This window comes from Pogoniulus pusillus, chromosome 31 (assembly GCF_015220805.1).
Source record: "Pogoniulus pusillus isolate bPogPus1 chromosome 31, bPogPus1.pri, whole genome shotgun sequence".
NCBI lineage: Eukaryota > Metazoa > Chordata > Aves > Piciformes > Lybiidae > Pogoniulus > Pogoniulus pusillus.
In genome coordinates, this window is record NC_087294.1 from 13,567,528 (window position 1) to 13,583,337 (window position 15,810).

Consider the following 15,810-nt stretch of genomic DNA (forward strand, 5'->3'; position numbering starts at 1 on the left):
ACAAGGATGAGTGCAGAGTCCTGCACCTGGGGAGGAATAATAAACTGTACCAGCACAGGCTGGGAGGTGACTGCTGGAGAGCAGCCCTGTGCAGAGAGACCTGGGGGTCCTGGTGGCTAACAGATAGCCATGGCACAGCAATGTGCCCTGCTGGCCAAGAAGGCCAATGGGATTCTGGGCTGTATTAAGAAGAGTGTGTCCAGCAGAGCAAAGGAGGTTCTCCTCCCCCTCTACTCTGCCCTAGTGAGACTCTTGAATATTGCCTTCAGTTTTGGTCTCCCAAGTTGAAGAGGGACAGGGATCTGCTGCAGAGGCTACAAGGATGATGAGGGGACTGGAGCACTGCCTGATGAGGGGAGGCTGAGGGACCTGGGGCTGCTTAGTCTGGAGAAGAGAAGACTGAGAGGGAATTTAATAAATGTTTATAAACACCTGAGGGCTGGGGGTCAGGAGGGGGGGACAGGCTCTGCTCACTACTCCCTGGGATAGGACAAGCAGCAATGGATGGAAGCTGCAGCACAGGAGGTTCCAGCTCAACACGAGGGGGAACTTCTTGAGTGTAAGGGTCCCAGAGCCCTGGCACAGGCTGCCCAGAGAGGTTGTGGAGTCTCCTTCTCTGGAGCCTTTCAAGGCCTGTCTGGATGTGTTCCTCTGTGTTAAATTGTGTGGTCCTGCTCTGGCAGGAGAGTTGGACTGGATGATCTCTTGGGTCCCTTCCAACTCCTAATATCCTGTGATATCTGAGGTGTGATATTGAGTGTGTACTTCACCTTTCATCTCCCCTGGTGTACAAGAGACTCCATGAACACTGTCCAACTTGTAGCTGCAAGACCCAACCAATGCCTTGAGGCACATTGCCTGAAGCTAGGCTCTGAGTATTGTTTGGTGGCTACAACCCAGTTCTGCCAAGCACCTGGACAAGTAACCTACTGAAGGGCAGGGTTTTTTCCAGGAGTGCACGAGGGATTTGGGCAGCAGAAGCCCACTGGTGAGTATGCCTTCCCCAACACTCCCTGGAGGTGTTCAAGGCCAGGTTGGATGAGGCCTTGAGTGACCTGTTCAAGTGGGAGGTGTCCCTGCCTGTGGCCGTGGGTTGGAACTGGATGATCCTTGAGGTCCCTTCCAATCTAAGCCATTCTATGATTCTATTCTCTACCTGCAAGCCCAGTTGCAGGGGATTTGACTGAACACCTCATTTGCAATTGGTTTCAAACCCAAAGCTTCTCAAAGGGTGGAAGAAATGTAGTGGAAGCATGGAAGTATGCAAAGCTCCTTGGGAAAACCGAGGCGTCAATCACAGCTCTAAACCACAGAGACCTCCTGTGAGGACTGCAGCTCCCACCTGGAGAAATGTCAGTGATTCCTTCACATTTCAAGGCACATTTTCACCAAGCCAAGTGGCAGCTGTGTGTCTCTATGTCCCTTTGACTGCAAAGGAGAACTTGTCACTTAATTCCTCCTTTGTGCCTTTGAAAAGATTGTCTCCACCTTTGCTTATGGAAGATCAGTCTGGAGAGCAGAAGGACCCCAGGAGACCTTATTGTGGCCTTCCAGTAACTAAAGGGGGCCTACAAGAAAGCTGGGGAGGGACTTTTTAGGATGTCAGGTAGTGATGGGACTGGGGGGAATGGAGCAAAACTAGAAATGGATAGATTCAGATTAGATGTTAGGTAGGAAGAAGTTCTTCAGCATGAGGGTGATGAGGCACTGGAACAGGCTGCCCAGTGTTGGAAGCCTCATCCCTGGAGGTCTTTATGGCCATGCTGGACGTGGCTCTGAGCAACCTGACATAGTGTAAGGTGCCCCTGCCCGAGGCAGGAACTGGATGATCCTTGAGGTCACTTCCATCCTTGACAATTCTATGATTCAGTGACCAAGGCTCTCTGAGGTCCTGGCTGCCCAACCTCAGCTGTTATCCCTAATGCAGACAACAAGGACCAAAGTAAAGCTCCCAGGGGAGGCTGATAGCCAGAGCACTGAACACTGGCTGCTGTCTGTCTCCATCTCCATGCTGGAGAGAGCACAGCCAGGCACAGGCTATGTCAGCTAGTGCCCTGCTCAAATTTAAGGGACAGAAAAAACCCATATTAAACCCCAGCAAGACTTTAGCACTATTGAAAATGAAAATGTAATCCTGTCTCACACTAAGCTGATTAATTCCTTTGCAAAAATGACATCTGAAATAATGTATCAGGGTCATTACTCTCCTGGTCAGAGGAATTACCAATGCAGGTGCAGTGAGAGGGATGGAGAGGGAAGTGGGCACAAGCAGGGGGCAAGGTGCTGCTTTTGGCTGCTGGCTTTTGCAGCAGGGCAGGGGTGAGCGCGGGCTGAGCAGAGCCCACTGTGGATGTGAAGATCAGAGTGCTCAGCTTTTCAAACACACTTGCTGCCTGGGCATTACACATCACCTCGTGGCACTCTCTGATGTGCACAAGAAAAAGCATATTCTGCTGGGAGCTAGGCTTGGGCTGTCTGTGGGATAGGGTCTGAGTGGGGACCTTAGGAGGCAAAGCAATAGGTGCACCCACAGCTGGCCGCAACATCTTCTTTCAAGGCACTGCTTCTCAGGCCACACCTTGAGTGCTGTGTCCAGTTCTGGGCTCCTCAATTCAAGAGAGATGTTGCAGTACCAAATGTGTCCACAGGAGGGCGACAAAGCTGCTGAGGGGCCTGGAGCAGAGCCCTGTGAGGAGAGGCTGAGGGAGCTGGGGGTGTGCAGCCTGCAGCAGAGGAGGCTCAGGGCAGAGCTCATAGCCAGGTGAGGTTGGGCTCTGCTGCCAGGCACCCAGCAACAGAACAAGGGGACACAGCCTCAAGTTGTACCAGGGCTGGATGTTGTTAGGAAGTTGTTGTCAGAGAGAGTGATTGGCATTGGAATGGGCTGCCCAGGGAGGTGGTGGAGTTGCTGTCCCTGGAGGTGTTCAAGCAAAGGATGAGGCACTTAGTGCCATGGTCTGGTTGATTGGCCAGGGCTGGGTGCTAGGTTGGTCTGGGTGAGCTTGGAGGTCGCTTCCAACCTGGTTGATTCTATGATTCATGATTCTAAGCCATCCTCTTCTGACACTAGCCTGTGTTGCATCCATAAAACAGGACCCCTGAAGCAGGAGAGCCCTGCAGTTCCCACTGTCAGAGCAAGCAGCAAAGGTCTTGGCAGATATTTTGAAGACTGATTGTTAAGACTTCCTACCTTGGGGAATCAAAGAATCACAGAATGTCAGGGGCTGGAAGGGACCTCCAGAGCTCTTGCAGTCCAAGCCCTCTGCCAGAGCAACATCACCCAGAGCAGATCACACAGGAACACATCCAGGCAGCTCTTGAATATCTCCAGAGATGGAGACTCCACAACCACCCTGGGCAGCCTCTGCCAGGCTTCTGTCACCCTCACAGGGAAAACATTTTGCTCCTGTTTCCATGGAACTTCCTCTGCCTCAGCTCCCACCCATTGCCCCTTGTCCTGGCACTGGGCATCACCCAGCAGAGCCTGGCTCCAGCCTCTTGGCACTCACCCTGCACATCTTTATAACCATTGATGAGGTCCTCCTCTGCCAGCAGCACAGCCCCAGCTCCCTCAGGCTCTCCTCCTAAGGAAGATCTTCCACTCCCTTCAGCATCATTGTGGCTCTGCACAGGACTCTCTCAAGCAGTTCCCTGAGGTCCTTCTTGAAGTGAGTGGCCCAGAACTGGACACAATATTGCAGATGCAGCCTCAGCAGGGCAGAGTAGAGGGAAAGAAGAACCTCTTCCAACCTACTGACCACAGTCCTTCTCACCCACACTCAAGACTTGCTCTGACTTCCAACTGGCCCTCTCCCAGGAGTCTTTTAGGGAGCTCTCAGAGTGGCTATGCACACTTGCAACCACAGAAATTAGCTTAGGGAAGAGCCTAGCAACAAAGCCCATGCAAGATGAATAGAAATGTGTGTGTTGGGGGGAAGCAGAGATTGTACTGCTCTGCTTGTCAGGCAGATTTATAGAAGAAAATTGTGTGCTTAGCTTAGAGGGAATTCAGAGAGGGAAATGAAAGGCCAAGTTAATTGTAACGACAGCTTGAATTACTTGGACAAATATATGTTGGGAAATGGGACAGAACATTAGAGCTGTAAAACTCTCTGGCCTCCTGGCTCTTTCTCTTCTATCTGGGTTTTTATTAGCCTCCAAATTCATTCCAACCATGACAGTTTAAACCTTTCTTATTAAGGTACATTATGAAGGCCAGGAAGATGCTCAGAGAGCTGGAACACCTCTCCCACGAGGGTAGGCTATGAGAGTTTGGGCTCTGCAGCCTGGAGAAGAGAAGGCTTCCAGGAGACCTTGGAGTGGCCTTCCAGGATCTGAAGGGGGTTGGAGAGGGACTACTGACAAGGTCTTGTCATGACAGGATGAAGAAGAATGGGTTTAAACTGGTAGAGGGGAGATTCAAACTGGATGCTAGGAAGAAGTTCTTTAGAGTGAGACACTGGCACAGGTTGCTCAGGGAGGCTGTGGAGCACAGAAGCACAGAATGGGATCAAAGATCACATTGGGTGATTCTGTGCTCCACAACCTCCCTGGAGGTGTTCAAGACCAGGTCAGATGAGGCCTTGAGCAGCCTGTTCTAGTGGGAGGCATCCCTGCCTATGGCACAGGGGGTTGGAACTGTCTGAGCTTTGAGGTCCCTTCCAGCCTCAACCATTCTGTGACTCTGTGATCTCTTTTATCAGTTCAGTCTGAGATGCTCTGAAGCCACATCCTGCAACTGGGCAGTGGTAAGAGAAGAGGATGGCAAAGCCTCTGCCCTGCCTGGCTGCAGCAGCACACAGGTGGGCAGGCAGAAAGCTTAGCCTGGGCTATGGATAAGTGCATTTTCATATTACATCTAATGTAATAAGTCAGTTAAATGCCCCTAGTCCGGGCAGGGCAGCATGTTAATAACTGGTTGTTAGCAGCAGTTGACAGTTGGTTAGCACAGATTAATTCCTAATGAAGACACACACACACAAAAACCCTCCTCTTTATGTAATGCAATGCTTCTGGCTGAGGATCAGGGGTTGCAATCATCCACCCACAGCAGACCTTTAAATCCGGCTTTGTTCCGCTGCGGGGAGAAATAGACCAAGAGAAACGAAGCTGCTGGTTTTTAAAGGTTGTGATTCAGCCAGCAGCACTCAGATCCCTGCTCCAGAAGCACTGAGCCTGGCTCCTAAAGAGTACAACATGCTGCCTGCTGATGCAGATGTGGTGGAGGAGGTGGGCGGGATGGAGATGGGCAACTCGCGGAGCCCAGGGTCCAGGCAGGGATGCAGGAGTTGGCCTTGTGCATGCCAGGGCTGGCAGAATGGTGCTGGCTCCCTGGCTGCAGCCATGCTGGCTTGCACAGAGCTGTCACAGCAAGGTGTGAGGCTGATCAGCCTGGAGAAGAGGGAGCTCAGGGCTGACCTTATTGCTCCCTCCCTGGAGGTGTTCAAAGCTAGGTTAGATGAGGCCTTGAGCAACCTGCTCTAGTGGGAGGTGTCTCTGCCTATGGCAGGGGTTGGAACTGGATGAGCTTCCAACCTAAACCATTCTATGATTCTACAACTACCTGAAAGGAGGCTGTAGCCAGGCAGGATTGGTCTCTTCTGCCAGGCAACCAGGGACAGAGCAAAGGGACACAGCCTCAAGCTGTGCCAGGGCAGGTTTAGGCTGGATGTCAGGAAGAAGTTCTTCACAGCAAGAGTGATTGGCATTGGAACAGGCTGCCCAGGGAGGTGGTGGAGTCACCACCTCTGGAGGTGTTTAAAAGGAGGCTGGATGAGACACTTGGTGCCATGGTTTAGTTAGTTAGAAGTTGTTAGGTGACAGGTTGGACTCGATGATCTCAAAGGTCTTTTCCAACCTGGTCAATTCTGTGAAGCTGTGAGGAGCAGGTGTGTGGCTGTACTGGGCTGTGCTTGCACTTGGGACCAGAGTAGCCAACTCTTACCTTCCAGAAGCCATGAGGAAACAGGCTGTGAGAAACAGAAGGTCAAACCCAGCTTAAGCAGCAGCAGTTCTAGCAAGGGACTGTGCAGCCACATGGATCCTGGCAGCTGGTGTCTGGTAAATGCACACAGCAAAAGGCTTTCACCCTCACAGCCATCAGGAGGCTCCTAGGACCTGATTATGTGACCGAGCAAGGGGCAATGGAAGTGGAGGCACAGGAAGTTTCATGGGAATATGAGGGGGAATTTTCTCCCTGTGAGGGTGTCTGGCAGAGGCTGCCCAGGGGGGCTGTGGAGTCTCCCTCTCTGGAGCTATTCCAGACCTGCCTGGATGTGTTCCTGTGTGATCTGCTCTGGGTGATGCTGCTGCAGCAGAGGGCTTGGACTGGATGAGCTTTGGAGGTCCCTTCCAGCCCCTGACACTCTGTGATTCCCCACCATAGGCAGCTTTATGGGCTGTGAGGATCTACCCAGTCCTCTCCCTTCACCAGAGTGAAGGCTTCCTTCTAGATACAACCCCACAGCTGCTTCTGGTCTCTTTTTCGTGCTGGGCTAAAAGTCCTTGATACTCCTAGGTCCTCCGGAGTGGCACACACAGTGACTTTCTTCACATGAAACAAAGAGTTCTTCTCCTTAGGCCATGCTTTCTTCACATGAAACAGAGAGTTCTTCTCCTTAGGTCGTGCTTTTTTCACATGAAACAAAGAGTTCTTCTCCTTAGGTCGTGCTTTTTTCACATGAAACAAAGAGTTCTTCTCCTTAGGCCATGCTTTTTTCACGTGAAAAAGAATGTTCTTCTCCTTAAGCAGAGGTTTGGGGTTTTTTCTCATTGCTTTTTTGCTCCACTCCCTTTTCCACTCCAGCCTCTACTTGCTCAGGGTGACCTACGCAGGACCAGTCCTGGCCCTACTCCACACCAGCTGCTCCCAAAAGTCCCTTCACATCCTGCCCGAGCCACCCTGGCCCTGGAGGTGATGCTGGGATGCTGTGTTGTGGACATCCCTGCCAGGCCCCCATCTGCTGGCAGCCTTCTTGCCAGGCATCTGGAAAGTGGCTGTGGAGCTGCTTGTCTCCAGCAGGTGGGAGCCTGCCCGCACCACTGCTGCCGCCTGCCTGGCCCTGCTGCCTGCCTTCATCGCTGCTGGGACCATCTCTTTGCTGCTGCCCGCTCGCACCACTGCTTGGCCACCTGCACCGCTGCCCACTTGCTTGGCACTACCACCTACATCGCTGCTTGTACTGCCGCTCACTTACTTAGGCAGGTGCAGCGCAGAGCCACAAAGATGCTGAAGGATGAGGAAGATCTTCCCTAGGAGGAGACCCTGAGGGAGCTGAGGCTGTGCTGCTTGGAGCCTGAGGGGGGACCTCGTCAGTGGTTATAAAGGTGAAGAGCGAGTGTCAAGAGGACAGAGCCAGGCTCTGCTCAGAGATGCCCAATCACAGGACAAGGGGCAAGCGGCGCAAGCTGGAGCACAGAAAGTTCCACGTGAACATAAGCAAAAAGTTCTTCACTGTGAGGGTGACAGAACTCTGGCACAGGCTGCCCAGAGAGGCTGTGGAGTCTCCTTCTCTGGAGGCAGTCAAAACCCATCTGGATGTGTTCCTGTGTGCCCTGCTCTAGGTGATGCTGCTCTGGCAGAGGGGTTGGACTGGATAAGCTTTCAAAGTGCTTTCCAACCCCTGATGTTCTGAGACTCTGATTACCTGCTAGCTAGCCCTGCACTTTTGCCTCCTACAAAATACCTGCAGTGTTTCTTACTTGCCCACAACACTGCCTGCACTGCTGTCTGCCTGCACCACTGCTTGCCTACCTGCGTGGCTGCCTCCACTCCAGCCCCATCCACTGCCCACCTGTCTGCCTCACTGCCCCCTCTGCCTCTCATGCCACTGCCTGCACCACAGCCCACGCTGTGCTCCAAGAGGCAGAGAGGCAGCCTGGGTCAGTGTTGTTTCCCAGTGCAGCTGCTTGTTGCAGAGCTTGAGACTCTGGCAAAGAAAAAGTATTGTTTTGGCATGCCAGATAGCAAAGCAAAAGACAGTGAACAACAGCAAAAATCCCCTCTCCCTCACACAGAGGCTTTCCTCTGTAATGGGAGTGTTTCATAGAACCATAGAATCAGCCAGGCTGGAAGAGACCTCCAAGCACATCCAGCCCAACCTAGCACCCAGCCCTGGCCAATCAACCAGACCATGGCACTAAGTGCCCCAGCCAGGCTTTTTTTGAACACCTTCAGGGAAGGCAACTCCACCACCTCCCTGGGCAGCCCATTCCAATGCCAATCACTCTCTCTGACAAGAACTTCCTAACAACATCCAGCCTAGACCTGCCCTGGCACAACTTGAGGCTGTGTCCCCTTGTTCTGTTGCTGGTTGCCTGGCAGAAGAGCCCAACCCCACCTGGCTACATTCTCCCTTCAGGTAGCTGCAGGCAGCAATGAGCTTTGCCCTGAGCCTCCTCTGCTGCAGGCTGCACACCCCCAGCTCCCTCAGCCTCTCCTCACAGGGCTGTGCTCCAGGCCCCTCCCCAGCCTTGTTGCCCTTCTCTGGACACCTTCCAGCACCTCAACATCTCTCTTGAACTGAGGAGCCCAGAATTTATGTGCAGTGTGTTTTAAACACTAGAACTCTGCCAGCATGCCAGTGAGGAAGTGTGCATCCTTTCCCTTCTGTTTTACCTGGAAACAGAGCAGTGCAAGACAAATGCTGCCTCTTCTATCTGTTCCCCCTCTGTGAGCTGCCAGGGCCATCCCAGCAGCCCCTTTGTGGCTGTGTCCCCTGGGCACTGCCTTGTGCTGGCTCACACACTCCAGTGGCTCTGTTGAATGGCCTCCACACGTGACTGCAGTGCTGGGACGTGCACACATTCATACAGCTGCCATTGGCCTGCTTTGGGAGAGAGAAGAAGAAAGCACAGTGAAACCACGTGGGTTAGCTTAAAAAAGCCCAGCCTGGCTTCTTCTCTAGTGCAGCTCACCTGCCACATTGCAGCCCCAGTGTCACAGCCCTTCCCTGTCAACATCTGCCACACTGCTTTTATCCTGAGCAGCTTCTGCTGGCAGCAGGTCAAAGGCTCTCTCCCCTTGCTGAGCTGCATGTCCCCTGCTTCATCACTGCTCCCAGGACAGCACTACAGGCTGGGGACAGCGTGGCTGGGAGCAGCCAGGCAGAGAGGGATCTGGGGGTACTGATGGACAGCTGAACATGAGCCTGCACTGTGCCCAGGTGGCCAAGAAGGCCAATGGCATCCTGGTCTGCACCAGGAGCAGTGTGGCCAGCAGGACCAGGGAAGTCCTCCTGCCCCTGTGCTCAGCACTGGTTAGGCCACACTTTGAGTCCTGTGTCCAGTTTTGGGCTCCTCAGTTTCAGATGTTGAGATGCTGAACATGTCCAGAGAAGGGCAGCAAGGCTGGTAAGGAGGCTGGAACACAGCCCTGTGAGGAGAGGCTGGGGGAGCCTGGAATAGAGGAGGCTTAAGGCAGACCTCATTGCTGTCTGCAACTACCTGAAGAGAGGCTGTAGCCAGGTGGGGTTGGGCTCTTCTGCCAGGCAACCAGCAACAGAACAAGGGGACACAGTCTCAAGTTGTGCCAGGGGAGGTCTAGGCTGGATGTTAGGAGGAAGTTGTTGCTAGAGAGAGTGATTGGCATTGGAATGGGCTGCCCAGGGAGGTGGTGGAGTCACTGTGCCTGGAGGTGTTGAAGCCAAGCCTGGCTGTGGCACTTAGTGCCATGGTCTGGTTGATTGGCCAGGGCTGAGAGCTAGGTTGGACTGGATGTGCTTGGAGGTCTCTTCCAGCCTGGCTGATTCTGTGCTGCTATGATTGGCCAGGGCTGAGAGCTAGGTTGGACTGGATGTGCTTGGAGGTCTCTTCCAACCTGGCTAATTCTGTGCTGCTATGATTCTATGAAAGCCAAGCGCTGGGTCCTACACTCCAGTCACAGTTGCACTGCTGCAGTGCCTGGTGAAGCTTTAACACTTACACTCATATTCAATAAAGCTTTTTCTTTTTTTAATCCAGTTTTAAAATGTAACAAGAAAAATTAAATGCTGTTCTCTTGATCCTGTGTTGTTGCAGTTCCTTAACCAGGATGCCATGTGGTGCAACATCTAATGCCTTCCAAAAGCACTCTGCATCGCTCTGCTTCCTCCAGCACACACATTTTAAACTAATCAAAAAAGGATTAGCTTGGGAAGATCTATTTTTCTTTAAATCCCTGCTAATTGACATTAATCAAATTAGCTTCTCTTTATTTATTGAGTGTCATATCAGCCATTCCAATATTTTGCCTGGCATCAGTGTCGGGCTGAGGACTGTAATTACTCCAGTTGCTGCCTTAATCCCCTCTGAATATTGGCAGAACAACTCTCTTATTAAGCACTTCTGCTTTCTCTGAATTGCCATTGACAGCTCAGTAGCTGTTATTTATACCTCCATCAGCTTCTGCCTCGAGATGTCCCTGCTGAAGTCTCAGGCTCTAAGAATTTCTGACTCATCACACTTCTCTTTGACGTCTTATGTGATTGCTGCCTTTTGAAAAGCAGTTTTGGGCCAGCAGGCACAGGCCCCTGGCATCCTACTGATGAATTTCCCTGTGGTAGGTGGGCTGTGAGTACAGCAGAGGAAAGTGGGGAATTCTTTTTTAGCTTGGGCTGTATGTGTAAGGTGAAATTGCAAACAAGGGGAATGGTGTGGGCTGGATAGCAGGGCCAGAATTCACTAGTCAGGAGAGGCTGAGGGAGCTGGGGTTGCTCAGCTTGGGGAAGAGGAGGCTCAGGGCAGACCTTCTTGTTCTCTACAACTACCTGAAGGAAGGCTGTAGCCAGGTAGGGTTGGGCTCTTCTGCCAGACACCCAGTGACAGTGCAAGAGGACACAGTCTCTAACTACACCAGGGGAGGTCTAGGCTGGATGTTAGGAGGAAGTTCTTCACAGCAAGAGTGATTGGCATTGGAATGGGCTGCCCAGGGAGGTAGTGGAGTCATCACCCCTGGAGGTGTTTAAAAGGAGGACTGGATGAGGCACTTGGTGCCATGGGTTAGTTCATTAGAAGGTGTTAGGTTGGACTCAATGACCTCAAAGGTCTCTTCCAATGCTGTGATTCTGTGCAATCAGTCCCATCCAGCAGGTGCAGAACACACCTGCAGCCCAGGCTGAATGCATTCATACCATCTTGTCCTGGACCTTCCTGCAAAGCTCAGCTCCCATCCGTGAAGGGAGCAGCCTGTCCTGTCTGCACTGCCCACTGGTGTGCACATTCCAGGGCTTGAATTCAGCCCTCTCACCCTGCTGGGAGTAAAGCAGCCTTCTCCAAGTGTCTTTCTGTTTTTCATTCAACTTTTACTTCCCACTTCTAGTAGCAGAACCTGAGCACAGAGACATCAGGTGCTCCACGCCTGAGCAGACACAAAGCCTCCTAATCCAGCTCCGGGGAGCTGCAGAAGAGGCTGAAAGCAAAGGGCACAGCCAGGCACGCAAGGCACATAATCTCACATAACCTCAAAACGCCTGTGAGCTCAAATGTCTGTCCCCGGGCACACCACCACACCGAGTGGGGAGCAAAAGAGGCATTCAGTGGGCAAAGACATCCCTGAGGAAGGAGCTCTAGCCACAGCAGTGCTGTCAGAGCTGGCCTTGCTGGGGCACGGTGGCCCTGTTACTCCTTTCAGCTGCTGAATGCATTAGTCCCGAAGCTCTGCAGCTCACTCCAGCTCATTGTTCGCTGCAGCCTTTCAGGTTCCTGCCCAGTGGGGGCTTGGCCTATTTCCCTTTCCCTTTCATACAGCTCACAATCCATTTAGGGATTTATAGCGGCTTAGAGGCACATGTACAGTCCCTTGCCTCTATCTGATTTTTATTCTGTGATAAGAAGGCTTGGGGTCATGGGTTCACTGCCACTTCTCTCCTCCCTGCCATTCGTGTTGCCTGGAAATCTGCTTATTCCTTAGTGTCTGGGATTTCCTGAGGTCCTCCTCAGCACCTGCAGGTGTCCCAGGGCTTAGCACAAAGGGCAGGTGAAGGTGCTCTGTGGTGATACCATCACAGAACGTGAGACGTTGGAAGGCACCTCCAGAGGTCACCAGTCCAACCTCCCTGCCAAAGCAGCATCACTCAGGGTAGTCCCCACAGGAATGCATCCAGGGGGGTTTGGAAAGTCTCCAGAGGAGACTCCACAACCTCTCTGGGCAGCCTGTGCCAGGGCTCTGTCACTCTCACTCTAAAGAAGTTTCTCCTCATGTTGAGCTGAAACCTTCTCTGTTCCAGTTTGTATCTGTTGCTCCTTGGCTTATTTCTACTGACCACTGAGATGAGCTTGGCCCCCTCCACTTGACACCCACCCCTCACATATCCGTACACATTGATCAGATCCCCTCTCAGCCTTTTCTTTTCCAGACTAAACAGCCCCAGGGCTCTCAGTCTCTCTCCATAGGGAAGATGCTCAAGTCCCCCAGTCAACCTCATGGCTCTCCAGTGGACTCTCTCCAGCAGGTCCCTGTTGCTCCTGAACTGAGGAGCCCAAAACTGGACACAGTACTCCAGGTGTGGTCTCAGCAGGGCAAAGTAGAGGGTTAGAAGAACCTCCCTTGACCTGCTGGACACACAAGCAAAGAGTGCAAGAGAGGCCAGAGAGGAGTACAGGTGAAAAACCCCAAATACAATACCAAAGCCCAAAAGCTATTTGTGGTGAAATGCTTAGCCAGAATACAGTGTTGTGATTGCTATCCTGGTGCACACTTGTGCCAGCTCACACACTGATCAGGAACATGGCAAAGTAAAACACTGCTGTTTGGCTATTTCCCCTGTCCCACTCTTGGCAGCAGCTGCTGCTGGTCTTTGCTCTGCACAAACACAACACACTGAGTTACAGATTGGAAGGCTTTCCCTGTCTGTGTGGGCTCCTGTAGTTGCAATCATCTCCGTGTGAAGTCATGCATTAACCCTTCCCTCATCCTCTCAGCTTCCTGGAGAGTTTGATTTGGAGTCATCCAAAGAGCAGAGCTCTGGCAGGGGAGTTGGACTTAGTGATCTCTTTGGGTCCCTTCCAACCCCTGACATCTCGTGAGGCTGTGAGTGCTGTCTTGTTTAGTGTGACTGCTGCCAACCCCTCCAGCCAGAGCATCATTGTAAATTAACATACATATGAACATAAAACCCCCACACAGAATCATAGAGTCATAGAATCAACCAGGTTGGAAGAAACCTCCAAGCTCATCCAGCCCAACCTAGCACCCAGCCTTGGCCAGTCAACCAGACCATGGCACTAAGTGCCTCATCCAGGCTTTGTTTGAACACCTCCAGGGGTGGTGACTCCACCTCCCTGAGTAGCCCATTCCAATGCCAATCACTCTCTCTGGCAACAGCTTCTTCCTAACATCCAGCCTATACTTCCCCTGGCACAACTTGAGACTCTGTCCCCTTGCTCTGTTGCTGGTTGTCTGGGAGAAGAGACCAACCCCACCTGGCTACAATCTCCCTTCAGGTAGCTGTAGACAGCAATGAGGTCTGCCCTGAGCCTCCTCTTCTGCAGGCTGCACCCCCCCAGCTCCCTCAGCCTCTCCTCACAGGGCTGTGCTCCAGGCCCCTTCCCAGCCTTGCTGCCCTTCTCTGGACACCTTCCATCACCTCAACATCTCTCTTGAATTGAGGAGCCCAGAACTGGACACAGCACTCAAGTACAGGATCAAAACACTGCTTGCAGAACCAAACAGAAAGGAGCCTGGAAACTGCTACATGTTTATTAACACATCCCAATCTACTGCAATGCCTGGAACCAACTGCACTGCTCTTCAGGTTAAAGGACCACTGCTCACACCTGCCTGACCAACCGCACCGCTTTGGTTACGCAGGCAGAAATAAAGCCACATGCCCCAAGCCCACAGGTGCTTGAAAAGGCTTCAATTTAAACCAATTAATAACCCATCCTGTTCAGCCACACCACAGAATTGTTCTCTGAGAACAGAGAGACTGCAACCCTGCTAGAAAATCCCTGCCAGCTGACGTAGAGGGATTTATAGGTTTAGTGGGAAATTGCTTTCCCCACTGTCCAGATTAAATACTGCAGGATGATTTTTGGTATGAGTAAACATCCTTCCCATAACCAGCAGGCCGAGAATGTCTTAAAAAGAGGAGCAAGATCCACGCTGGGGGGGGGTTCTGCTTCTGCTCACACGGACTATTTCTGGAAACAGACTCCCCAGGTAACATGTTGACTGCCCCAAAGCTGCATTTTAGCATCTTCCTCCTGTTGTGGGGATGGGTTTTGTGCGCTGAATGCAGAGGCCACCGACAAGGGAGAGAAATCCACGAGGGGTACAAAAAAGGCAGGTGAGTCTCGTTTTGCTTTTGGGTTTCTTTGGGTGGTTTGGGTTTGTTTGTTTGTTTTTTTTTGCTTGAGTTCTGTCGTTGCTGTTTGATTGACTTTTAACATTGAAACAGCTGCGGTTTGGCCAAATGAAATGGTTGCAGCTGAGGATCTAATGCCTGGCAGAGAAGTTCAGTTTGCATTGGCAGATTGTGATCTCTCAGCCAGAGAAGTGGTGTTTCTGTGGCTGCTTTTGTCAATGAAGACCTTTTGCTGCCCTTTGAATGCTTTTTGCTGCCCTTTGAGTACCTTTTGCTGCCCTTTGAGTACCTTTTGCTACCTCTTGCTACCTTTTGAGTACCTTTTGCTGCCCTTTGAATACCTTTTGCTGCCCTTTGAGTACCTTTTGCTACCTCTTGCTACCTTTTGAGTACCTTTTGCTGTCCTTTGAATACCTTTTGCTGCTCTTTGAACACCTTTTGCTGCCCTTTGAGTACCTTTTGCTACCTTTTGCTGCCTTTTGAGCACCTTTTGCTGCCCTTTGAGTACCTTTTGCTGCCCCTTGAGTACCTTTTGCTACCTCTTGCTACCTTTTGAGTACCTTTTGCTGCCCTTTGAGCACCTTTTGCTGCTCTTTGAACACCTTTTGCTGCCCTTTGAGTACCTTTTGCTACCTTTTGCTGCCTTTTGAGCACCTTTTGCTGCCCTTTGAGTACCTTTTGCTGCCCCTTGAGTACCTTTTGCTACCTCTTGCTACCTTTTGAGCACCTTTTGCTGCCCTTTGAGCACCTTTTGCTGCCCTTTGAGCACCTTTTGCTGCCCTTTGAGCACCTTTTGCTGCCCTTTGAGCACCATTTGCTGCCCTTTGAGTACCTTTTGCTGCCTTTAGAATACCTTTTGAATACCTTTTGCTACAGCAGAAAATAATTACTTGGCTCAGCAATCCCCACCTCAACCAAAAAACAGAGTGGGGGGGGAGGGATGTTGTGAGGTATCTCAGAGTTTGAAAGGGAGCAAAATTAAAAGAGAAGCATTTGCTTCTATTTAAAACGTGGTAGAATAACTGCATGGAAATGGGGGGGAAATTGAGCTGCCCAGGGAGGTGGTGGAGTCACCATCCCTGGAGGTGTTTGAAAGGATGGTGAATGAGGCACTCGGTGCTGTGGTTTAGTTAATGAGAAGGGTTAGGTGACAGGCTGGACTCGATGATCTTGAAGGTCTTTTCCAACCTGATTGATTCTGTGAGGTCCATGAGGGTTGCTGCATTGGCTGGAGATCAGTTTGCCTTGAGACCTCAAATGAAACCCTTCAGAAAGTATTTTCTTGCTCCCCAGACTGATTTGTTTTAGAGAGCTTTTGAGGGGGAAATGGGAGTCTCTGCAAACTTCCAGGGGCAGGTAGCAGAGAAAACAGAAAAGGCATTGGGTGTGTAGTTAAGACACTAGAAGTATCTTAATTACTGTCTTTCTCTTACCAAAAAAATAAAGGCTATGGGATGTTTTTCTCCCTCTGCCTTGGAGACAGCTGTTTCAGGAGGGTTGGAGTGGAGGAAGGGGTTTTGCTACAGCT

General features: G+C 51.5%; 1 protein-coding gene across 1 annotated transcript in view; it reads left to right on the forward strand.

Moving 5' to 3' along the window:
* The first annotated feature begins 14,027 nt into the window (after window positions 1–14,027).
* LOC135189292 (gamma-aminobutyric acid receptor subunit rho-1) overlaps window positions 14,028–15,810 on the forward strand; it is a 29,000-nt gene continuing 27,217 nt past the window's right edge. The window contains exon 1 of the mRNA XM_064169487.1: window positions 14,028–14,264. Coding sequence (XP_064025557.1) covers window positions 14,143–14,264 — 122 coding nt within the window. The 5' untranslated portion in view covers window positions 14,028–14,142. The remainder of the gene's footprint in view (window positions 14,265–15,810) is intronic.